Here is a 25,029-nt window from a genome sequence, read left to right on the forward strand (position 1 = left end):
ACAAAGCTCTTGAAAATAATTATAATGTGTGGTGTGAAGGATTTGTTTTACAATGGAACCTTAACGACTGATGTAAATAGTTTTCTTTTTCCCAGCACATACAGACAGCGTGGTTGTGTATTCAGTGCAGTCTTTTTTTTTTTTTTTTTTTTTAATCTTTTGAGTGCAACCATCTTATCTGCGCTACTACGATGATTGTGTCTTGGAGCAACACACCGAAGCCCTACTCACTCTCGGTCTCAGACCTCCCGCTGCAGAGGAACTGAAGAAAACAAAATATTCACACAGGATCGCATATGTGCTGTCCGCTGTTCCAGACCCCGGTCTATGAGAAAAATACAGAAGAATGTTCTGTGTGTTCACTGTGATTTGTTTCCTGAAAGACTGCAGCTGTCAATCCAACACTGGATCCATGAACACACTGCTCCCAGCTGTCCATGCCTATAGCACGCTGTCCTCAACAACCAACTGTCCGTGCAAGAGAAGCACAAGTGAGGGAAGAAAGAGGCCTGTGGCAACTCCGCATGAGCTACAGGCTTCCACAGCGGAGATAAAGGAGACTGTGCATGCAGCTTTTATGTCTTTCCTCCATCGGCCTCAGCTGAATGCCAGAGTAGCAAAGAGAAAGGCACTGTTGAAAGAATTCACGACACCTCAAATAGTGATTGTTAAAGGGAACATAGAAGAATCTGAAAAAACACGGACAAAAATTAAGCTGAACGTTTTTTTTGCCATCATACTGAGACATGAAACACACCAGTGGGGTTAGCGTTATAATGTGTAGCTGCGCCAGTTCTGTAGCCCATGAGAAGGTAAACAATGCAGCGAAATACAAAAACTGGCAAGAAAATCTGCAAAAGAAATAGGACTTGAAAGAAGACTTACTAAATAGCAATATAATGGAAGGAAAAATCTACACAAAAATTACTACAGGTCTTAGTTCTATCCAGGAATTGAAACGTAGTCGCTGTCCCATTAGAGAAATTTGACTAAGCTTGGAAAGTCATTCAAACAAAAGTGAAAAACTGTCAGATTTCAGGTATATCAGTGTGATGGAGATCAAGCCAAGGCGGCAACATTTAGCTGGGGAATCAGTTGATTAAAACAAAAATTGTGAAGATACCATCTATGGTTCTGATAACTCTATGCTTATTTAGTGAACCCTCTTCATTTAGTGTGATTTTTATTGGCATTTATCATTGTTAAATTTGGCTTTATTTGTTCTAAACTGAAGGTAGACCACTGCATAAGTCCATAACTTCTTAATTGCAGTATTTTCCTGCCAACTCCTTAATTTTAATTTGTATTTAGTGCGGCAGAGAAACAAATTATAGATTCCTCTGCAGATGACTTCTAATAATTTGGTCTATATATTAAAAGTCCAATAAAAGACTGATTATAATTTTCTAAACCTGAAGCTCTTCTGTGTGACACACAGCCCGACAGTAAAGAAACTCAATTTATCGCCACATTAAAGAGATACAGGCAGAGCAAATTGAGAGAAGCTGGAATGACGGGAGGGCTCTGCAATTTTTATTTTTTGTAAAATTAAATTATCAAAATAGCTAGTGTTCTGTCAGTAAACTAGAAAGTGAATACTACTGATTCACAACTGGAGACTCAATCAAAATACACATCAAAACTTCAAAAGCATAGTAGTGAGTTTGAACAGACAAACCCATTCACTGATAATCTGTTTACAATAAATTCCGTACAAATGTTACAAATAATTCTACAAAGTTGACGTCCCTCATATGAAAGGGTTTGGTGTTTCGTTGTCCTGCATGATGATAAACTGAATTAGGGCTGCACCAAACGACGCGTCGACGAGTCGTCCGAGCACGATACGTCATCAAAAGCGGAAGTGAGCGCGCAATGCAACAGAAATTCCCTTCCGACTGGAGCGCGGAACACGGACGAACGTCGGCGCGGCATCGTGCATGTATTATGTATGCACGCTGTAGCGCAGATGTCCGCGTTTAGATACAGCTGTATAGTAAACGCTGACATCCATGTTTACGATAGAACGTGGACATCCGCGCTGCAGCATGCATACATAATACATGCACGATGCCACGCCGACGTTCGTCTGCGTTCCGCGCTCCGGTCGGAAGGGAATTTCTGTTGCATTGCGCGCTCACTTCCGCTTTTGATGACGTATCGTCCTCAGACGACTCGTCGACGCGTCGTTAGGTGCAGCCCTAAACTGAATATCTTTTGGCATTTTGAAGACGCCACCTCAGCTTTGAGAAATTGAGATGATCTTTTTAAAAAAATTATAGTCAGAAAATCTTCAAGAAAATAAATATCAGATTAATTATGAATGGAAAATAGCTGTTAGTCGCAGCAATGGAATAAAACTATTAACTTCAGGTGGATGAATACGTATGCAGGCAACCGTTTGTGTAATCTGCAGAGATTTGCAGATTAAAACTGTAAAAATGATCATCAGGATTGCTCTGTTGCCGTCGTCCAGCAATCTCTGTAATCCTAAAAGAACCTCCAAGCCCAAAACAAGCTGGGGGGGGGCTGCCTTGTTGGCCTTGGCGTTTCATGTCTTGTGTTTACTCCATGTGCTCTTGCAATGAGGATGTCATTCCAGCCCGCATTTCCTGTTCAATGCACGACACACCCTCAAACAGTTTTGGCAGCCAATCAGAGAGGACACGCACACAGACAGATATATACACCGCCACCCGGTGATTGACACACACACACACACACTTAAAGTCAATGCATTAAGTTTAAAATATTACCTCTGTATTAAATACATCAGTGAAGACATTATACATCTAGCAGTGAAGCAACAGCAATGAAAGTAAAACTACATTTGCACACCACATGGTTCCTCTAACACAACCAAAGCGTATTTCACGTTTCGACATAAACCGAACAAATCCCTCCACGCAAGAGTTGTGAGCGGAGTTGTCGTGTGTGCGTTTGTTTACATTAATGTTTACGCGATGGTGACACGTTGGCTAACAACTAGCTAGCACTGTAGCTAGCGCTGCAGCTAACATAATCACCCTGTAAACTGTTGACACACGACTTTGACCAGCAACTACAAGGGACTCGTGTAAAAATATATATACATGTGTAAAGTTTTAACGTCGAGTACTTTACGAGATGACAACACGCCCGTGTGAAATGTCAACCAACGGTATCAATTTCTAAATAAAGTATTTGCTAACTAGCTTGGGTTAGTGTTTGTCAGTAGGCCAAATAGAAATGAGGCTAAGTTGCTAACGGCTGAAACTAGCTAGGCTGATCCAGCGGGGTGACGGTTCCTTAATGGCCTCCTGATAATAGAACAATTTTAGTTTCGTTGTAAATTAAACAGGAGACATTTTTGGCTCACTATTATTATTAATACAGGTCCACTTTCTAAACCGGGGTTACTGTACGAAACTAAACCGCTTCGACAGGGGTGTCATGACAAACTTAGTACCCCTGTCAAAATCCGTCCAGGTTGAATGTACAGGTCGTTTTGTTTAAAATGTCTAAACGTAAAAGTGTTTACAAATCTACAATTGGTAAAATATAATCCCACGTGAGGAAATACGGTTCACAGACAATTGTACAGATGTTGTTTTCGTGCTTAATTCAATCGTTGGTGTCCACTGCCGGGGTCACATTTACAACGGGGTACCAAACATACCCAGACATGTGCTGGGCTGTGTGTGGGTCAGTGCATTAAGTGGACATACAGCTCGGGGAGCGGGTCGACTGTGGCTAAGCTAGCCGACTGGCTGCACTCACTCTCTGGGTAACGGCAGCGGCGGCGCCCCCCTGCGCTGGAACACCCCATCCACGAACACGCCGTTCTTGCCCAGGCATCGGAGGGAGAAACCGCTCGCCTCGTCGTAGGTGATCTGCAGGTGTCGCCGGGAAATGAAACTCGAGTGGCCCATGTTGATGTCCACGGAGCCGTGAGACGAGTTCCGGCCTATGGTGACCGTCCTCTGGCGCATGACAAACTCAAAGTCCCGGCCCTCGAGCCTAGCCAGGGCCTTCGATGGAGGGGAGGCGAGCCGAACAGGAAGGATCCCGACGTCAGTGCGGGCTTCCATCATCGGAGGACCCAGGAGGGCGAGCGACGGTTGGTGATAGGCGTGCGAGGTCACTGCGACGTGCACGGGGCTGCAGGGCGCCGACTGTAACGCAAGCAGGGCTCGAGCTCCGGTGTCGTCCCGGTAGTCTGCCATCTTCTTTCGGAGGGTCAACGCACTCACACACTTGACTTCTCGCACACACTGACTTACAACGTGAGACTTTTCGGGCAGGGTACTTGTTCGCTCCGAGGCTGACGGAACAACATGGAGTCTGGGTCGGGGAAAGACCGGGAGCGGATACTCTGGGAACCGGACTGGCGGTGCGTTCAAGGCCGCCTCGTAACCAGCACAGACGGACATAATCACACAACAGCTGTACTCAAGGATTTCTTTGTGTCACTTTAATTTCATGTAATTGTCACAGAATCACACTTAAATTATATAAACTAAAACCGAAAATTTCATTACATACATACAATACCAGTCAAAAGTTTGAACACCTTCTCACTTAATGGTCTTTATTTATTTTCATGACTATTTACATTGTACATTCTCACTGAAGGCATCAAAACTATGAATTAACACATGGAAGTATGTAGTAAAAAAACGGTGTGAAATAAATCAAAACATGTTTTTTTATTTTATTTTATTTTCTTCAAAATAGCCACCCTTTGCTCTAATTACTGCTTTGCACACTCTTGGCATTCTCTTAATGAGGTTCATGAGGTAGTCACCCGAAATGGTTACAGGTGTGCCTTGTCAAGGTAACTTTGTGGAACTTCTTGCCCTTAATGGGATTGGGACCATCAGTTGTGTTGTGCATAAGTCAGGTTGGTACACAGTTGACAGCCCTATTTGACAACTGTTGGAATCCATGTTATGGCAAGAACCAATCTGCAAAGTAAGGGGAAACGATAGCCCATCATTACTTTAAGGTCTGAAGGTCAGTCAATCTGGAACAATACAATTTTAAAATAATGTGAGATGGGGGCACGGCGTCACTGTAACTATGACTACAAGTGCTGCCTGCTGATGATCACATGATTGCAGTCCTACTACAAATTGACTACTGTGGAATCATCAGGACTTTTCCGTTGGAAATGATACAAGGAACAATTGATTAAAATGTGGGAGTGTTTCTAAGTGCCATCAATTCCTGCCGCCCGCTAGATATTTAGGTCACACGATGCTGTATCTGTACATAGCGTACACATACATAACACACCTGTGCTCAGCGCAAGGTCATTTCATTTGTGGATACATCTATATTAAATAGCCACATTCTATGTTGCTGTGTTTTCTGATCATCAATAACTAATAAAAAATGCTGTATTTCTACAAAAATATGCTACATACATGCATACATACATAAATACATACATTTTAATTCTGGTTTTCATATGGCATCTTGTATTCTACAATACTCTATTTTACTAAATGGATATGGATAAGTACAGTTTTGATAGGGTGAGCTTACATTCGGATATGTACACACGTGGCATACTCATTATTACACTGTCAAGGAATGCAGTGGAGTTATGTGACAATCAGTGTACATTTGTCTGTTAGCAACATTACTCAAAAACAGAATAAGAGATCTGGATGAAATTGAAGGGAAGGTCAGAAACGGCAGAAGGACCAAGTCATTAGATTTTGACAGTGATGCAACTTATACTCTGGATCCATGGATTTGTTAAAGATTTCTGTACCATTGTAGGTTAGCAGCACGACGTCACTGTAACTATGACAACAAGTGAACGGTACATCAGCAGCCTGCTAATGATCACATGATTGAGATGCTACTACAAATTGACCGCTGCAGACTTATCAGAACTTGTCCATTGGAAATGATAGAACCAGTGAATAGCCTTGGCGGAGTACTGCGCTCTCCGAGTGCTTTTCATGTTATTATTATTATTATTAGTTTAATTTTTTTTCACATTGCACCTTTGTACTCTATCATATTCTATTTTACTGTATTCTGTACTCTCAAGACCTCTATTTATTGTAAATACTATCTGCTTGCACTTTATTGTACGTAAATAGTAATAAGTTTTGCAAATTTCTGTAAATACCGGCATTTTGGGTACCACGATTGTTCGACAACTGCATGCTATTTTGTACATTGGTTTTTATCCATCTGTATGTACTGTGCGAATCTGTCTGTCTTGTCTGTCTGTCCGTCCATCTGTCTGTCTGTCTCGTTGATAACACCCTCCAGATCTGTATCTGCTATCCAGTACCAGCCACTGATGCAGATGCATCAGTGGCTGGTACTGGATAGGAGCTTACGCAAACACTGAGAGGCAAAATATCATGAGGTACAATTTCTATCTATCTATCTATCTATCTATCTATCTATCTATCTATCTATCTATCTATCTATCTATCTATCTATCTATCTATCTGTCAAAATCTGTATCTATCAAAACCCTGTGCAATATTTATTTTACAACATGCACAAGGATATAATACTGCTTCATTAGTTCTCTACTTACTTCCATATAATGTGTGCAATAATAACACTCTATTAGTATTTAAATTCATCAAAAAAAAGTCTCTGCAACACCACTGATATATGCAATAATTATTGTTATAGTAGTTATTTTTGGTTTATTTTCTATTTTTTACACAACATCCCTTAAATGTTTACACTATCTTTGTTACTGTAACATTGCAACTTTTCCCACTGTGGGATTAATAAAAAGTAATCTTAGATGTAAGAAATGAGAAAATACATAAATAACATACAAAAATAATAATTTTGTCTCTAATTTAGTGATGTGAGAGTGCATGATGATTTACAGACTCACTTTGTTGCAGTTGAGAAGTCAAGTTGACAGCACACGACAGGGACTCATGCTCTGGTCCCTGAACGCCACATCTGCTCCCCGCGGTGGATAGGCTGCAGCTGATGTCATCACATCATCACATCAGGAAACTGGAGTTTTGGATCAGTTGTGTTTTGAGGTTTTACATCCAGCAATTGTTCGGAAATGATGATTTAATTCTCTTCTTACCCGGATCTGGAAAAGATAAAATCAGTGCACAAAGTATTCTGCTAAAAAAAAGGTAAAAATAAACAAATACAAGTACATGTTGGGACAAATCTCCAAATGATGGATTACTCAAACTATAGCCTCAAAGAACGCATTAGTGAAATTATGCTGCATTTTGTTTGCTACAGTTAGATAAAGGAATACTTACTTTATTTAATTTATTAGAGGTTTCAATGGCCTGTTAATGGAGGCATTTCCCTGAACTTCAAGAACATGTGGTGTCTGCAGTGGAGCTGGTTTGCCCACCTCAGATTTTTTTTTATCTCTACCCTCTGTTTATAAACATGGAAAGAACAAGGTGGTTGAAAAACCTGGATGTTGGATCAGTGAAAGGAGCAGGAGTACAAGAGCACATGAAGTGAAACTAGGAGGAGACCAACCACAGGAGAGCGCTGTTAAACTTCAACATGCTAGAATGTGTTTAACCCCCACACACAGGCATAGAAAGGAAACACAAACATCTGCAAAATCCAGCCAGTCTACCTGTGAGAAACATCTCCACTCAAAATCCTTTTTCTGACATATAAAGCTCTTAACAACCAATCTTCATCATATCTTAAAGACCTGATAGTACCATATTATCTTAGCAGATCTCTTCACTCTCAGACTGGAGGCTTACTTGTTGGTCCTAGAATTTCTAAAAGTAGAATGGGAGGCAGAGCCTTCAGTTATCAGGTGCCTCTCCTGTAGAACCAGCTCCCAGTTTGGGTTCAGGAGGCAGATACCCTCTCTATTTTTAAGACCAGGCTTAAGACCTTCCTTTTTGACAAATCTTATGGTTAGGGCTGACTGGATGACCCTGAGGGGGTCAGCTGGAGTCTTCATTTGCACAACTGACTTCCCCTTTCGACGTCCCTTGGTTTTGCCCCTAGTTATGCTGCTATAGGCCTAGGCTGATGGGGGACCTCTCTTGATGCACTGAGCCTTTCTCTATCTACCTTTATATTGAGTATATATAGCGTAATTGCATCGCACTCACTCTGTTTCTACCTGTGTCCCTAGTCCCAGAGCTGGATGCTTCAGGTCTGCGGTTGCTGTCCCACCAACTGGTCTAGTCTCCACCATGTCCACTGTAGGATGCTGCTGCTGACCTTCCTCCAGCCCACTGCTTCCAGCTGCCCATTTCCACCAGTCGACTCTGCATCGCCCTCATTATACTTGATATGCTAATCTACATACTGTTTGAATTTTACTGCCAGCTATATATGTAGTACATTTAATGCCAGAGCCATACATCATAACAGTAAACTATGAATCAATTTCAGTATTAGTTTGTACTTTGTACGTGTCATCTAGCTTATCATGCATGTATCCAACTGTGTCTTATATTCCTTGTTCCCCACCCCCCTCTTCTCCCATCCCTTCCCCTCTCAAGGTGTGTTTCCCTGTTAAAAGGATGTTTTCCTTGCCACTGTCGCCTTTGGGCTTGCTCTTGGGTCAGGCATATGGGTTCTGTAAAGCATCTTGAGACAATTTGACTGTAATTGGCACTATATAAATAAAACTGAATTGAGCTGGAATTGAATTGAAATAAATCTTTAGTAGCAAGAGGTGTGTCGAGAAATGCCCCTCATGTTTAGTTATGTTTAAACCTGACTCAACAAAATCAAATCCACAAAAAATTACAAACATGGAAAAGAATCTAGGCTAACACACCGCAACAGCAGCAATCAGGAGGCACAGATAGAGCCGTGCTACCACTAATTCAAGATTCAAGAGCAGGGGTGTCAAACATGACGCCAAACTGGCACTCCAGAGGGTCCAATCTGGCCCGAAGGACAACTTTGCAAAGTGTAAAAATTACAGAGATGACATCAGGCCCGGAGTGACTAATCGGGAGGACCGGGACAATTCCTGGGGAGCCGGTCTGATGTTTGGGCCGTGAGTGCCGGCCTTCACTTTTATTTTGTTTTGTTTATTGGGCCGGTGTAGCTTGGAAAATCCAAACTGAATCTCCATGTAATCTCCTATCTCCATGTTAGGAGATACAGGAGAATCAGTTTGGCATTGGGCGAATTCAATCGCGTTTCCCTCCCGGGAAAGTTTGGTACGACCAATCATAGCACGGGAGGCGGGAGTTAATGCTGCGTCATCTTCAGCGCCTGGATTACCCATAAAACACCTGTGCACCTCCCGTAACCAAACACAAACATTAACAAAGTTATTCCTAACACCGCTAATCGTTCGGAAGAGTCTTTTGTTGCGTAGCCTTTTCAAAAATAAGTGTTGTACTTGAGAGTACCGCATGTATTCGCAGATTTTTGTGACAAAAACGGCAGTAATCATTCACCGCGACGCTTTCTCGGCTGCATGCCATTGTTGTTTGGACTACATGGACTTCAAGGTCGATTTGTTTGTGCATCACATCCGTGTTACGCTGATTGGTTCTTTCTCATTCAAGCTGCATTCGTTAGCCCCTCCTTTTTGAAATCGTCTCCTATCATCACAGTGCCAGACTGCCTTTATTTGTATTTATATTAATACATAAATAAAGTCAGTCTGGATTTTCCAGGCAAGGGCCGGTGTTCAGTCATGGCACTGATCTGATCACGTATAGCCAACTGCTGCAGCGGTTCCTGGGCCGCCTCCACTGGCTGCTCTTTTTTCTTTTCTTTTATTTTTTTGCAGGCGCACCCTGACATAACATGTCAGGTGAGACGCCGAGATCCCCAAATGGCTTTTGACCAGCCACTAGGTGGCAATGGCATGGCAGAGCGGTTCTGCCATACGCCATTCAGCAGTGGCTTATGGCAGACTATATTGCAAAATTGTGTGACTGGTGGTTTACTGCCAGAGGGAGCAGCGCAGCAATGCCAGTTGTTTTGCCAGCCAATTCACTTTAAGATAGCGTTCATTCCCGACATGTTTTTTTTGTTCTTTATTGACAACACGGCTGAATCATTGTTGAGGCTACTCACAAAATGCTGTCATGCAATGTGCTTTTGATTCACGTGCAGTGCCATTTAGGTTTATTATATTTTTTTGTTTCTCACACTGACGTCTGTACACTTATGACCGCCAATGAGTACAGTAAAGTCACGGGCCGTGTTAAGTGACTACGGTGGCTAGGCTAACCGTGTCAGCCACCAGAGCCAGCCTAGCCTTAACCGGCCATATGCCCTAATACTCTATACACTGTATATACTGTGTGTGCGCGTGTGTGTGTGTCTGCAATCGCAAGACGTATGCTTGCACTTTTGGGTTTTTTTATGAATGACTGTACATTATTAATACTGCTATATTAAAACTGTTACAGTTGCATTTCATTTTTAAGGGTCATAAAGACATTCTTTTACTTTTGAAATCAGCCATATACAGTTTTACTTGTGACATATAAGCCACACAGTTTGCACCACATCTACCAATTCTACAGCGATTGTTAGTATTAATAATAAGTGCAGGGACAGGCCTTGCGTGTATGTACAGATGATACTTATTTTTTCGTAGTCACTTAACACGGCCTGTGACTTTACTATACTCATCGGCGGTCATAGGTGTACAGACGTCAGTGTGAGAAACATAAAAAATACAATAAAACTAAATCGCACTGCACGTAACTCAAAAGCACATTGCATGACAGCATTTTGTGAGTAGCCTCAACAATGGTTCAGCAAAATAGCAGTGACCCATTTTATTTTTAATCATTAAAACTAAGACAGTAAATACAGGAAGCCCACAAATGAATCCAAATAGAATGAAAGTAATATGACATAAGCCTGCAAATTTTGCCACTGAAAATATCTTAATTGGTTAATTTAAAATGTGTGTACAGATTGTTTTTTTTATTGTGAAACAGGTGCAGGTGAGTCCAGGGAAACTAGAGGAAGTGTAAAAGGGAGAGTAGAGTCTGCGCAGGGACTGATCACAGCAGCAGAACCTGAACCATAAGTTAGGGATGAGACAGATGAAAATGAGTCGGTTGATAGTTCTGATTACTTTGCTCGCCCTCCGTCACAGGATGTACATACATACAAGCATTCTGATGTTGTAAAGAGTAGTTTTGGAGATTTGCCCTTTAACTGATGTTCTCATATTTATGAAATCTAAGTTGTGATGGAACTGCAGAGGAAAAAGAGATGATAGCGTTATTGGAAACTGTAACACTTTTTATTTTAATTTTTAAATTTAAAAGGAAATATTTTTATTTATTCTTTTAATTCATTTTTAAATTTTGGATATCTGTGAACACTTATTTGAACAGAATATTGATTCTGATATTGTTGAAAAGTATGTGCTGTCAATAATAATGTTGGAGATGTGCACTTATGTTGAAATAAATCCACATTGTGAAGCAACCCTTACTTCCACTGAATTGGAACTATTTTAGAAAAATACACTGAATTACAAGGTTATACAGAAAAGTGTGCTATTGTAGTCTTAACATGTAAGGTTATAATTACATTATTTTAATAATAATAGGTCGTGATCTAAAGTGGGCCGGTGTGAGGCATGAAACTCCAGGGCTGAAAATGAATCCCACTCCGACCCTGGATGACTTGAACTGCAATTTTTGTCCACTGTATTTCCACAACTTTTGTGTATTTGTCATGTATAAATTTAATATTTTTTACAAGGAAGAGGGATAACTTAACCTTCTTCCTGTACAGATTGTCAGGATTGCTACACAAATATGGAAATGAATGTAAAATTAAAATAATTTCTATATCCTCACAAGCTGTTTTGATCATAAAGTAAAATACTATATTGTTTTCGTTCATGTATAAAAAATGTCTGAAAGCTAAAGCAAATACAAATTAAAGCTGCAAGCAGCATTGAACGAGTCCTCGCATGCTTTCTGGTCAGCGAATCCATACATGTCCACCAGGTGGCACTGTGACCAAGAGTGTATTTCAGCCTATGGATGTGATGAGGGTTGGACTCTGATCACACATGTAAAGTCTGAATCATGTTCAGGGCAGTTACACAGCATTTTCTGTGTCATGGGGAATTCATGACACAGGAAATTCATTCATAATCTGTAAGATGAAAGTTTGCTAAACGATACAAAAAGAAGTCTGATGAACACCCGGTCAGATGAGATGGAGATGAATATTATCTGAAATTGTTAGGCTCAGATGGTGTGAACCAGGTCGTCATGGTAACTGCAATAAACGCATGTGACCCTCAGTTCCTTCTGCAGGACCCTGTATTGTTCATGTCATATTAAACAAATAAATACAAATTTTGAAAATCAATTGATCATTTTTTCCCATTTTTCTAGCAAAATTCTTCAACATTTACTGATTCCAGACTCTCGTATGAAAGAATTTAACTGTTTTTTTGTTAGTTTTTTTTACTTATATGTTGATAAACTGAATATCTCAAGAGTTCTGGTGTTCAGGTTTGTTTTACTAAAACAAACATTTTGAAGACACTGCCGAAGGTTCTGACTACTGTCCCTCTTCTTCACTTAGTGTGATTCTTACTGACATTTATTATTGTTGAATGTGCTTAAGTTTTTTTTTCTAAATTGAAGGCAGCCCATTGCATAAATTAAGCAGTTCGATTTTAAATGCAAGCAAGTAACCCACTGTTAGATTTAAAAAATAATGTCATATGATCTTTTGATGTCGAATTGTTTGATGTTTAAGTGAGATTGCACACGTGTTTAATAAGATAAGGTCAATTTTATTGATCCGTCAGCGGGGAATTTCACATGTTACAGCAGCTGGATACAGAAGATGCATGAAAGAAGGACAAGAAATTCCAAAAGAACAATAAGGCTGAAAAACCCCCCTCAAATTTTACATATGGATAAGTACAGCTATGACAATGTGGAGTCGTCCATTACCATCTAAACTCTTGTCACATATCACTATCACAGGACATTAGTTTAATATTATAGCACAGATATGTGAATATCTGAGTCATCTAACAGTAGAATGACGGATTGAAGAAAATCTAAACATTTGGAAAAGCTTTTTATCTGGTTAAAAAATAAAAATGAAAGATGGATTTGATTATGCCCTGTGACAGAGTGGCGACCTGTCCAGGGTGTCCCCTGCCTTCGCCTGAGTCAGCTGAGATAGGCTTCAGCACCCCCCGCGACCCTCGTGAGGATTAAGCGATGTATAGAGAATGGATGGATGGATGGATTTGATTATATAACATGCACTTTTATTAGTTTCCTCTCCTCAACTTGGGTCTGTGAGTAATGTTTAGATGATGTGTAAACTATTGTAATGCAGATGATAATACAAAGAAAAATCTGAACACCAATAAAACTATATTTCTTTATAATTTCTGTTGTATTTCTTTTCTGTAGCACATTTCATTGTTTAACTATAAGACAGACGGCACACAAGAGAATAATCTACACATAGTTCATTGTAAATTGGAGTTTTATTTGCCTCCAAGGTGAGGATGAGGTGATATAGAGTCACACACAACTGTGCTGTTGTATTGAAATGTTTACATGGTGCTTTTATGTACACATCTCAGTTTAAATCTTTTGTGTTGTTTTTGTTTTGTTTTTTTCTAGCTGGAAGGTTAAGAACGTAGCGTCAGCTTCAGTTTGATGGGACGTTTTGGAGCCACTAGACCCTGAATGTCCAACTCCAAGGGGATCTGACGGGATGAGAGAAGAGGCATGAACAAAGTCAACAATTCACAGAATCCTACTTTATTTCAAATCTGCCAATAATTGGAAGTATCAGACATTATCAGTATAATGTGTTCTTGTTCAAGGTGCTGTCTCATTGAGCAACCGCTGATCTTGTGACTGGCAGTAAGATATGTAGATGAGTAAAGCGGTGCTAATCATCTATAGCACCGCTGCCCTGTCCCTCAGTAAACCTTGAACCAAACGCCTTAAAGAAAAGCAGCACCAGGCTCTCACCTCAGTCTCTTTACACACGGTGAAGTTGTACTTCCGGAGGATCTCCACCAGGGCAAGGCGAATCATCACCAAAGCAAACCGCATCCCAATGCAGTTTCTCGGCCCCAACCCAAACGGCATGTAGGTGTACGGATCAATGGAGTCTTTGTTTTCCTTGCAGAACCTGGGCGCACAGTCACACATATATTGATCATCTTGTTATAATGCAAAGTTTTGCTGGGAAACCTTAAGTCCTGACATTCATGTGGATGCTTGACATGTACTACCCACCAAAACATTGCAGGTCAAGCAACCCCCTAACCCTCCATCCCCCATGGCAACATCAGTCCTTGATGCCAGGTGCCAACCTCAGCAGGATAATGCACCCCGATACACGACAAAAATTGCTCAGGAGTGGCCTGGGGAACACAACAGAGCTAGTCTGTTCACCCAGGTTCCACACTCTCCAGATCCAAATCTTTTTGAGCATCTGTGAGATGTGCCAGGATAAGACTGATCTAGGCAGGCCCCACCCTGCAACCCACAGGACCCACAGAATTCACTGCCACCATCCCTTTGCCACAGGACATCCTCAGAGGTCCTGTGTCTATGCCCACCTGGTTCAGAGTTTTAGCAGCATAAAATGGATCAACATAATATTAGGCAGGTGGTCACAATGTTATGCATGATTGGTGTGTATTAACAATCGACTTAAGGTGGTCCACCAACACATCAGCGGTGGTCAGGAAGCCTCAACAGAGACTGTACTTCCTGTTGCAGAAATGTCACCTGAACTCAAATCTTTTGCACAGAAACTGTAAATAATCAGCTGCCCCTTCTCCTCCTGGAAGGTGTTGCAAACGCCCGTGGTCTCAGCAAGGCAAATTAGTGGACAATTAAGCTTTTCAAGTAAAAGGAGTAACCACCACAGATACTTCTGGGCAATATTCCTTTTGGCCAGACATGGGACAATGCAGCATGAGTGTGTGTACATTTACACTTTCACTGTTCTTTCTACTTATTATTTTTTATTAAATCATGCATATTGCATATTTGGGGTTGCACAGTGTCTCGGTGGTTAGCATTGCCGCCTCACAGCTACAAGATCCCCGATTTGGATCCCGATATGGACCTGAGATCTGTCTGTGTGGAGTTTGCATGTCCTCACCAGATTCCCTGATGTCATCCCACAGTCCACAAACATGCAGACGTTAATTGATGATTTTAAATTGTTCATAAGTGTGAATGTAAGTATGATTGTCTCTCTGTGTCGCCCTGTCATAGACTGGTGACCTGTCCAGGGTGTCCCCTGCCTACACCCTAAGTCAGCTTGGATAGACTCCAGCCCCTTTGTGACAATAGTGATGAACGGATGGATGTAGCATATTTGTATTTTTTGAGTGTACGAGGAGGAGATGCTCCCACCGATATAGGCTATTCTATTCTATTCTATTCTATTCTATTCTATTCTATTCTATTCTATTCGAACACAAGTCACGTCATGCCTTTAATTTTTTCTTTTACCTCTCCGGTTTGAATTTCTCGGGTTCAGGCCACACATCGGGGTCCCGGTGCATCGGCCACGTGGGAACCATGACGACCATCCCTTTTGGAATCACGATGCCGTTGATCTCCACAGTTGCTTTGGCAACACGCTCCACACGTGGAGCAATGGGGTACAGGCGGAGGGACTCGTTGATAACACCCTCCAGATACTCCATCTGCATCAGTGGTTGGTACTGGATAGGAGCCTACACAAACAGACAGATACACATAAATATGCTGATAGAGGGTAGTAGTACTGAGAGAAAAAGTATCATGAAGTACACAGTATCTATCTATCTATCTATCTATCTATCTATCTATCTATCTATATAGAAAAACTGTGAAATAATGGCAAATGGCAAATAAAAGACAGCTACCTTTAAGACAATGATATATTTAGCTGATTTAAATACAGTTCAACATTGTAATTTTACATTTACATTGGAAAGGAACAAATGTAAAAACACAGATTGTTGATATGGACATTAATTACAATTTTGGCTTGTTTTTGTAGAAGTATCACATAAATGCGTACTTTCTTCACTTTTTTACTAGATATTAACTGTAATTCAACAAAACATGGATAGGCTGTTCAAACAACAGCAAAAATGTGTACCGTTCTTCAATCCTTAATATGTATAATCATTCTTTGCAATCTCTGCACAAGCCATAGCATCAGAAAAGAGCCTCTAATGAATCAGCTCAAATAAATGACATTTTAAAATTTTTAATTTATAAATGAAGAATACATTTATCTCCATTGCCACAGAATGATCCAAACCCAATGAAGACAGCTAAAAATTTCTGACTTTTAAGGTCCCTTGGTGCCTCAAATGTTACTGTAATTAAAATATACCTGGTTAGGGAAGGTGGTGTCAATCTCATGCTGCAACTTTTTCATGACGTCGGGATTTTTTGCCAGGTTGTAAGCCAAGAAAGTCAGAGTGCTGCTGGTTGTTTCATAGCCAGCAAAGAGGAAAGTCATTGACTGGGAGAGGATCTCATGATCGGTTAAACCTTGGGCAAAAAGATAAATGCTTTAGAACAGCTTTAAGTTTAGTCTTTGAGTGTTTGGAGACTGCATATGTGTGTCTCACTTTTATCCTGATCTGCTTCACTGGGGCCGCTGTTTTTCTGGGAGTCAATCATCAGCTGAAGGAAGTCCACTCGATTCTGAAAGTATTGTGGGAGAGAAAGCTTGATTATATTTCTGAATCTATTGTACAAATATATGTACAGCGCAAAAAAATAAACAACTGTAATATTTCAGCTGCTGTAACATACCATTATATAATTGAAAATAGCTATCTCATAAAAACACAGTAAGGTTCCAAATTAAAAAAACATTTTTTAGCTATAATTTTACGTTGATTTTATTATTTTTTTGGCTTTTACATATTTACTTAACATGTGTAGAAACAATGGAAAAGCTTATCAATCAATCAATCAAAGTTTATTTCTATAGCACTTTTCATACATAAAGTAGCACAAAGTGCTTAACAAATTAAAAATAAACATTAAAAAGACAATGTCCCACATCCCTCCCAACTCCTGCCCCCATCATACTCCCTATCAACACACACACATACACACGCAGACAGTCACACAGCCACGCACACATACACACACTTCTACATCAGAAATAATCATAGACTGTATATATAGTGGACGTAGCATCTGGCTCCAGAATTGAAGCCAACCCGAAGTGTCAAAAACTTGCAATATCACGCCGTCCGCTAGGGTTGGCTCCAAAAAGCTTTTTCTCCATAGACCCCAATTCATTTTTGGAAAAAATAAAATCTGATAGACTGATTTTCTACAGCTCAGGATTTTTTTCCCGTTAGTTTTCATGGTCAAAATGAGAGCTCAGGTGGCCGATCTTAAAATAAATCAATACTGAATTTTAAATAAATCGTTAAAGTTGGCGGAGCCAGGGGGCGTGGCTATACTTTAGGGTGACCATACGTCCTCTTTTGCCTGGACATGTCCTGTTTTGAGAGGCTGTCCGGACGGCGTTTATAAAGTCCTTCAAATGTCCGGGTTTTTGATCCCCTAAATTCCACATAACCCGAAACCTCCGCGCCGCGCCGCACTGCGCTCTTGAATCGTACTGCGTAGCACTTAGAACCCATTGTCTTCTATCAGACAATTTCCACTGCACACGCTGCAGAGTGCCAGCGCTGCGTCTCTGAAGCGCCGGCGCGCGCCACGGCGCTGGAGATTCGCTTCCTCGCTGGCTGACAGGCAGGTAGGCACACTGCGAGAGAGCACTCGAACCGAAAGAAAATGCCGAAACGCAAATGTCATTTCACTGATGAAATGCGAAAAAAGTACCCCTGTTTTCGTCCGGGTCGTGTCAAATGGGAGGCAGAATGTACAGTCTGCAAAGCTGGGACTTATGTCTCTGTAGCTAATAAGAAAAGGAAAAAGAAGGAAAAAAAGGACTGTTGACTTGAGGCATTATTTCTATATTTTTTTCATTTGCCATTAGACACATTATTTTGAAGAATGGCCTAACTCAACATTGAAGAATAGGCTACCTCTCTTTTTTCTTTTTGTTTAATATTTTGAGGCATTTTTTCTATTTTTACATAATTGATAATTGGGAGGTTATTTTGAAGAATGGTACTCTACCTCACTTTTCCGGTGTAAGTGTCAGACTTAAGAGAGATGATTATTTCTTATTTTGTTAAACATCTGAATACATGTGTTCCTACACAACTTGAGTCAATAACTATTAAAGACTAGAGCATGCCATATTTGTATGTGACTGATTATATTGTTTAGGAGAATTGCTTTAATTTAATAAATATATTATTTATAAAGCAACTGTTTGTGAGTGTTTTGGGCTATTTTTCTGTATATCCAGGTAAAGGGTTCTTTTCTGGGAAATTCAGAATATTTGTTTAACTGAGTTTGAAGCACAGAAAGCCCCCTGACCCACGGAAAACCCCTAAAAATGGGGGGGGGGGGGGGATGAAAATTTTTCACGCGGGAGCTGGAAGTGTGTCCTCTTTTCAGAGAAACAGAATATGGTCACCCTACTATACTTGATAGACAGCAACAGAAGCCTCTGCAGTAAAACGTGGGCGGGATAAGAGAGTCCTCAGCCAATCCTGCCCCTAGTTGCTCTCCGGTCCAGCCTGTTTGATGACGCTTTTTACGTCACTGGCTCCAAAAAATCCAATACGGCGACCAGGAAGTAGCAAAATCCGGGCTTCATTTTCTCGGCGTTGAAACCAACGGGTGACGTCATGGTTAGTTTACGCCTGGAAATAACAGGGTTGGTTGGCTGAGAGCAGAAGCACCAGAAAGAGGAAACACCATCATTGAGAGCGGCCCGCACCCGGGGCAGCAGCAGGCCCCAGCAGGCCCCAGCAAGCCCCAACAGGCCAACTAGCTCCAGGGCCATTAGGCACAGGCCCTGCCAAAGCCCCAGATGCAGACAGCTCCCCACTGAGGAAACACTGGAATCTAAAATAGACAGGTTGAAAATAAAAGGGAAAACTAAAAATTAAAGAATAAAATAGCTACTAAAAGATGGAGAATAGCAAAATAGTAAGTAAATACTAAAATAAATACTAAAATAGTGAAATAATAATATAGTATACAAAATAATAAAATGAATAAATAAAAGCAAGACCAAGGAATAAACAATATAAATCAAGGCATTAAGATAAAATAAAAGCAATTACGTAAAAGCCAGTTTAAAAAGGTGAGTCTTGAGCCTGCGTTTAAAAGTCTCTACGTTCTCTACAGCCCTAAGGTCCTCTGGCAGGCTGTTCCACAGGTGAGGGCCGTAATGTTGAAAAGCTGCCTCGCCATGAGTCACTGTATTCACCTTGGGAATTATCAAAAGGCCAGTGCCAGAGGACCTGAGGGTCCGTGAGGGTTCATAAGATAAAAGTAGATCAGACAAATATGAAGGCCCAAGACCATTAACACATTTAAAAACTGTTCAAATAATTTTAAAATCTGCCCTGAAGCACACAGGGAGCCAATGCAGTGATTTTAAAACTGGTGTAATGTGGTCCCGCTTTCTGGTCTTCGTCAGGACTCGTGTAGCTGAGTTCTGCAATAATTAGAGGTGAGAGATAGTTTTTTTGGGAAGACCAGAAAGCAGGGCATTACAGTAGTCCATTCTACTAGAAATAAAAGCATACATTGACATCTCTGTGTTTGCTGGAGAGAGAAATGGGCGGACTCTGGCTATATTCTTTACATGGTAAAAACATGGTAAAAACCTGTTTTAGTTACTTGTTTAATGTGAGGTATAAAATTAAGCTCAGAGTCAAAAATGACGCCCAGATTTTTACAGAAACAGCAGGTTTAAAGGATAGCGAAAGCAGTTTTGATAAAAGTTTCTCTCTCTTGGCTTCAGGGCCGATAACTAAAACCTCAGTTTTGTCCCGGTTGAGCTGCAAGAAATTCTCTGCCATCCAAGATTTGATGTCTAAAATACAGTTAAAAAGGGCATCGACTGGCCCTGTGTCATCAGGAGACACGGCAATGTAAAGGTGAGTATCATCAGCGTAGCTGTGAAAACTGATTCCGTGTCTCCTGATGACATCTCCAAGTGGGAGCATGTACAAATTAAAAACAATGGGACCTAAAATTGAGCCTTGAGGCATGCCATATTTCATTTTGTGGACATCTGATGAGCATGTATCCAAACTTACCAGAAAACTTCTGTCAGAGAGATAGGAGTAAAACCATTTTAAAACAGTCCCAGAGAGGTCAACCAGGTGTTTAAGTCTAGATAAAAGAATTGGGTGATCTACTGTGTCAAAGGCTGCACTTAAGTCCAGTAGCACCAGAACAGAAAGTTTATGGGAGTCTAAATTACTCCTGAGGTTGTTAACAATTTTCAACAAAGCCGTCTCTGTGCTGTGGTTCGTCCTAAAACCTGAATAAAACCTAAAATATTGTGTCTTTTTAAAAAAAAAGCATTCAGCTGAGTAAAAACAATTTTCTCTAAGACTTTGCTTAAAAATGGTAAGTTGGATACTGGTCTGTAATTATTAAGAATAGCAGGATCCAGATTACTCTTCTTCAGAAGGGGTCTCACCACTGCTGTTTTTAAAGCAGCAGGGAAGAACCCTGTCTGAAGGGAGCAATTCATGATGTTTAAAAGCTCATCTTCAAGATGCCCGCAGTATGTCTTAAAAAATGAAGTGGGGATGGGATCTAAAAGACAGGTTGTTGGGTTCATTTGGGATAAAATTCTACCAAATATGCTTGCATCAACCAGGCCAAAACTGTTCAGTGTTTCCTCAGTTAAAGACGGAGTTGTAGAAGCAGTAAAAGTAGAGGCAGTTTTCAGATTTGATAAAATGCGAGATCTAATCGACTCTGTCTTCCCTCCGAAGTGGACTGCAAATTCCTCACAGAGTGCGTTGCTTATGATGCCCTTATAATTATTGGAAGTGGGGTTGAGTAGTTTGTCAATGGTTGAGAAAAGAAATTTTGTATTGTTTTTGTGGCTGGCAATCAGTTTTGAGAAGTAATTGTTTCGGGCTTGCTTAAGTGCACTGTTGTATGTTTTTACTAGATCACAAAATATTTGATAGTTTACTGTCAATTTGTTTTTCCTCCATTTTCTCTCCGCTGCTCTGCATTTCCTCTTCAGTGTTTTCGTTTCCTCAGTACTCCATGGTGGTATGTCTTTTATATATATCTGTTTTGTCACGAAAGGAGCAGCTGAGTCGAGGCTTGACTTGAGTTTACAGTTAAAATGATCAACAATAAAATCGCAGGGAGCTGGTAGAAAAGCAGGAGGATATTTCTCTAAAATGTCTAAAAAACTTTGCAGCCACTTCAGAAGTCAGATAGCGCTTCCTCACAGTTCTCACAGGGGCCTCCTGTTGGATAAAACCAGTGACTCCAAAAAACACACAGAAATGGTCAACAGCCAAGTCAACAACAGAGGACACACAGATGGACAGAGGACCGCTTATAATCTGTAATAATATATAACTTGTGACTAATAAAGTCAAAATAAAAATTACTTAATGAACTAAACAGGAAATGATAAAAAATGAAGTAATAAACCATACATTAAAGAAATTAAAATATGTAAATAAATATAGGAATTCATAAATAAAAGAGAGAAGAGTATTAAATAAAAGCTGTTCTGATAAAGGAGTACATATGTATCTCTCTATATACAGTAACTGAATAAAAATTGGATTTTGAGGGGTTGAAAATCTAAAGAAATAACATTATTTTTTCTGTTAATTGTGACTACTTAGGTCTAATTGTAGAAATATATAAGAACAATATTTACATTATCCAGCCTGAATTCTCATTTGTGAAATTACAATTTTAAAAAACTGAATATTCAGTGAAATTCTAGATATTTTTTAATAATGTACACACAGAGGCACAGTCATACCATTTGTTTGCCGTTAGCATGACTTGACTTGATCTTCTGCAGTGCGGCATAAAAGAAATCTGTCACAGATTTAGGGAAAAAGGAAAGCTCCATTTTTTCAAAAATGGGACCCATGAAAGGAAAGAACCCTGAAATGAAAACAGAAACACATTTATCACAGACACATGAAAGGTACAGAATGTTCACAGTAAGTCAGCTGACACATGCTTTTTATAAAAACACTCAGTGAAGGACAAAATGCTGTATTTTATCCAAAGTAAATGAATGCTTTACCAATAATGACGAGGAGAGGGCTGAAAAGGTCAAACTTCAGCATCTTTTTAATGTTGGCGACAAAGGGGTCGGAAGGGTTGTTGAGAGAGTCGATGTCAACACTAAAGGCTGTGCTGGTAACTATGTCCATGCTGAAGGATCCAAAGACGCTGCGAGTGGACACAATCACATCCAAAACATCATTTATTCTGACGTGGGCTTTAAAAGGGCTGACGTTATGCTTTTTGTTGAAGGGTATGAAGTGTTCTTACTCCTTCAGCTCTATTGGTTCATCCTTGTCTGCTTTCTTTGTAAAGCTGCTCATCATGTTAGCAGAATGCCGTTTCATGATGTCAAACATCTGAGGCACAGACAGGCGACAGTAAATACCAGCAATGAAAACAATTACAATACTGAGTGTAACTGCAGCTGGTTCAAATAAAGACAAGGAACAGTTAGTGTTTGGTGTTTTTCCCCACATTTCTCAAGTTTTTCTTGTAATACACTTTCACCTGTTTGAGCCTCTAAATATCTTTTAGATACTCTCTACCTTGCAATCCTTAATTTACAAGTAAATCTCACACTTAAACTTGTTTTATTCCTCTTATCCAGGTTGTTTTCTCCAGACTAGATCCTTGCTTGTGCTGTATCTACTCCCAGATGTATGTCGCTTTGAATAAAAGCGACATACATCGAAAGCTAAAGGAAATTGTAGAATTGTAGAATTTATTAATGCAACGTTTGGCACTAGACTTTCATCAGGCAAAAACCCCACATAAATATAAGAGACAGAACTCTTCTGGGTGATGGTCAAACAGTGACACATGTTTTGCATTTGTTGGGTTAACAGTTTGTTTGCTTTAAGTTTTTATCTGTTTTTCTTTCTTTTATATGAGAGATTCCAACTTAATTTTTATTTGATTTGATTAATTTGAAGGCCTGGAAATTAGATGCTGCATTTTAAATGGTCACAAGCCAGACAAGCTCTGCAGTGAGGACAGTTCAAGTTGAAGCTAAATTACAGCGCAAGTTTATATTTTTTTAAATGAGGAGGGCTGAACCTCTTTCAGTCTTCCTGAAGTGAAGGATGGAGAGAGGATGCTACGAATCCTCCTCCACTGTTCGTCCTCTGCATTGAACACAGCATCATACAGCGGCCCATTCAGATGGAAATTCTGAAAGGAAACAGTTCAGGTCGAATCAAAAGCCAACGGTGATGATGAGAGACTGAGTAGAGTCGTGTAGTGTGGCTGCTGCATACTCTGCGATTGGTGAAGAGAGAGTAACACTCCTTTATCAAAACAGTTTTTATCATGCCAGGGTCTGTGATACACAGCACGGGCTGACGGCCGTCGAAGATGCTGAATATGATGAGAAAAATGACATTTTATGTTTTACTTAGATTTGAATCTCTATTATGAGCAGCAGTCAGAAAAATACATTTAATGTCTTACATACATGTTAAAGCTTAGAAACACATGCTGCACTTACCCCCATGTTTTCCATACTTGTTAAAGCACTGCTGATCAAATTTGGTGAATCCCTATAAGAACACAGGTGAATAATAAACACATTTTATTAAAAACCCACAATCCATTCTAACATGGATTAATAATGTACTTAAATATTGTATGCCAATCACTAACAATATAAATCCTGAAGGATATATGAACAAAAGTTGGAGGGTTGTGACTTTGATTTTTTGTAGTTGATCTTTTTGGATGAAAAATATTAAATCACATACAATAAACCATTTGAAATAATAATAATTTTTAGAATTCACGATCGTCAGACCATCTGTAAGCACTTATGGCAAAATGAAAACCACCACTGAGATATCTCCCTCCACACATTATCAATCAATCAGTCAGTCAGATTTTTATCTATATAGCACCTTTCATACAAACAAAAATGCAACACAAAATGCTTTACAGAAAATAAAAAGTTCTGTTAAAACAATGCAAACAACCCACCACGTTGAAGTTATCTATTAAAGGGGAACTGAGGAAAAAGACGAGATCAAATAAAATAAAATAAGGTAAAATAGGTGAGATAAATGACTAAAATGAAAAACAAAACAAAATATCAATTATTAGAATATAGATAAATACAGATAGAAAGTTGTGTGTGTGTGTGTATAACAACACAACTATATAATGGGATACACACACACACACACACACACACACACACACACCACACACACACACACACACACCACACACTAACATACCTATCACACTATTACAGCTAATTACCACTAATTTAATAATCCTATTTTTCCAGCTGTATATTGGTTAAGATTTGTTCACCAACCTTTCTATATGCCAGCATAGTGCCAAACAAAGGGACAGGACTGGGACCAGGAATGCCCATCTTCTTAAATGCCCCATATGTCCAGTTGGCGTAGCTGTAAACAAACAAACAAAAAAAATTAAACAGCTGGAAAACTAGAGCAGCATAAACAGTTCAAATACCTGAATACGGATTGTTTAAACACTTACACAAAAAAGAGTGTGACGAAGGCGATCAGCAGAGTCCATGTTTGAATGGAGAAATAGAAGAAGTAGTCCATCTCTGCAGGTCGTCTCTTCCTTCACTGGAGTTTCTCTGAGGTTCACTTCAACCCGGAGGCTTTTATAAACCTCCTGCACCAACCTGTTGATGTGAGCAAGTGTGTGAGAGTTTAACCGAGAGTTGCAAACAGGTGAATAATTGACAGACACACTGGAGCATTTGCAATAATCACGTTTATGAGCTCATGAATGCAGTTGTCTCGTGGCTTAAATCGTTATAACGATTGGGTTAGTTGCACATTTCATTAAAGCAGCTGTGTGTATTTGATTTTATTTTATTATTATATTATTATTTTATTTATTTACTTTAATATTCATCCTTTAGGGTTGTAAT

At 39.9% G+C, this 25,029-nt stretch overlaps 2 protein-coding genes and 1 long non-coding RNA gene across 5 annotated transcripts in view; all 3 read right to left on the reverse strand.

Annotated features, from left to right (window-relative positions):
• foxk1 (forkhead box K1) overlaps positions 1-4,350 on the reverse strand; it is a 47,664-nt gene extending 43,314 nt beyond the window's left edge. For all 3 annotated transcript variants that reach the window (XM_051945636.1, XM_051945635.1, XM_022221895.2), the window contains exon 1: positions 3,760-4,350. In XM_051945636.1, coding sequence (XP_051801596.1) covers positions 3,760-4,205 — 446 coding nt within the window. In that variant the 5' untranslated portion in view covers positions 4,206-4,350. The remainder of the gene's footprint in view (positions 1-3,759) is intronic.
• Positions 4,351-4,431: 81 nt separating this feature from the next.
• Positions 4,432-7,844, reverse strand: LOC110971533 (uncharacterized). Its single transcript, XR_002597189.2, has 3 exons — positions 7,260-7,844; positions 6,866-7,078; positions 4,432-4,946 (listed from the first exon to the last, which is right to left on the reverse strand). It is a non-coding gene; the product is annotated as an uncharacterized LOC110971533 (long non-coding RNA).
• A 5,590-nt stretch (positions 7,845-13,434) lies between these two features.
• LOC127533176 (cytochrome P450 3A56-like) lies at positions 13,435-24,763 on the reverse strand. Its single transcript, XM_051945700.1, has 13 exons — positions 24,624-24,763; positions 24,436-24,529; positions 23,607-23,662; positions 23,381-23,480; positions 23,181-23,294; positions 22,392-22,480; positions 22,141-22,289; positions 21,868-21,995; positions 16,571-16,646; positions 16,330-16,490; positions 15,453-15,679; positions 13,950-14,112; positions 13,435-13,678 (listed from the first exon to the last, which is right to left on the reverse strand). Exons 1-13 carry the CDS (start codon positions 24,692-24,694, stop codon positions 13,601-13,603), a joined length of 1,506 nt encoding a protein of 501 aa, XP_051801660.1. The 5' UTR covers positions 24,695-24,763; the 3' UTR covers positions 13,435-13,600.
• Positions 24,764-25,029: the final 266 nt, after the last annotated feature.

Source organism: Acanthochromis polyacanthus, chromosome 3 (genome assembly GCF_021347895.1).
Source record: "Acanthochromis polyacanthus isolate Apoly-LR-REF ecotype Palm Island chromosome 3, KAUST_Apoly_ChrSc, whole genome shotgun sequence".
Classification (NCBI taxonomy): Eukaryota; Metazoa; Chordata; class Actinopteri; family Pomacentridae; genus Acanthochromis; species Acanthochromis polyacanthus.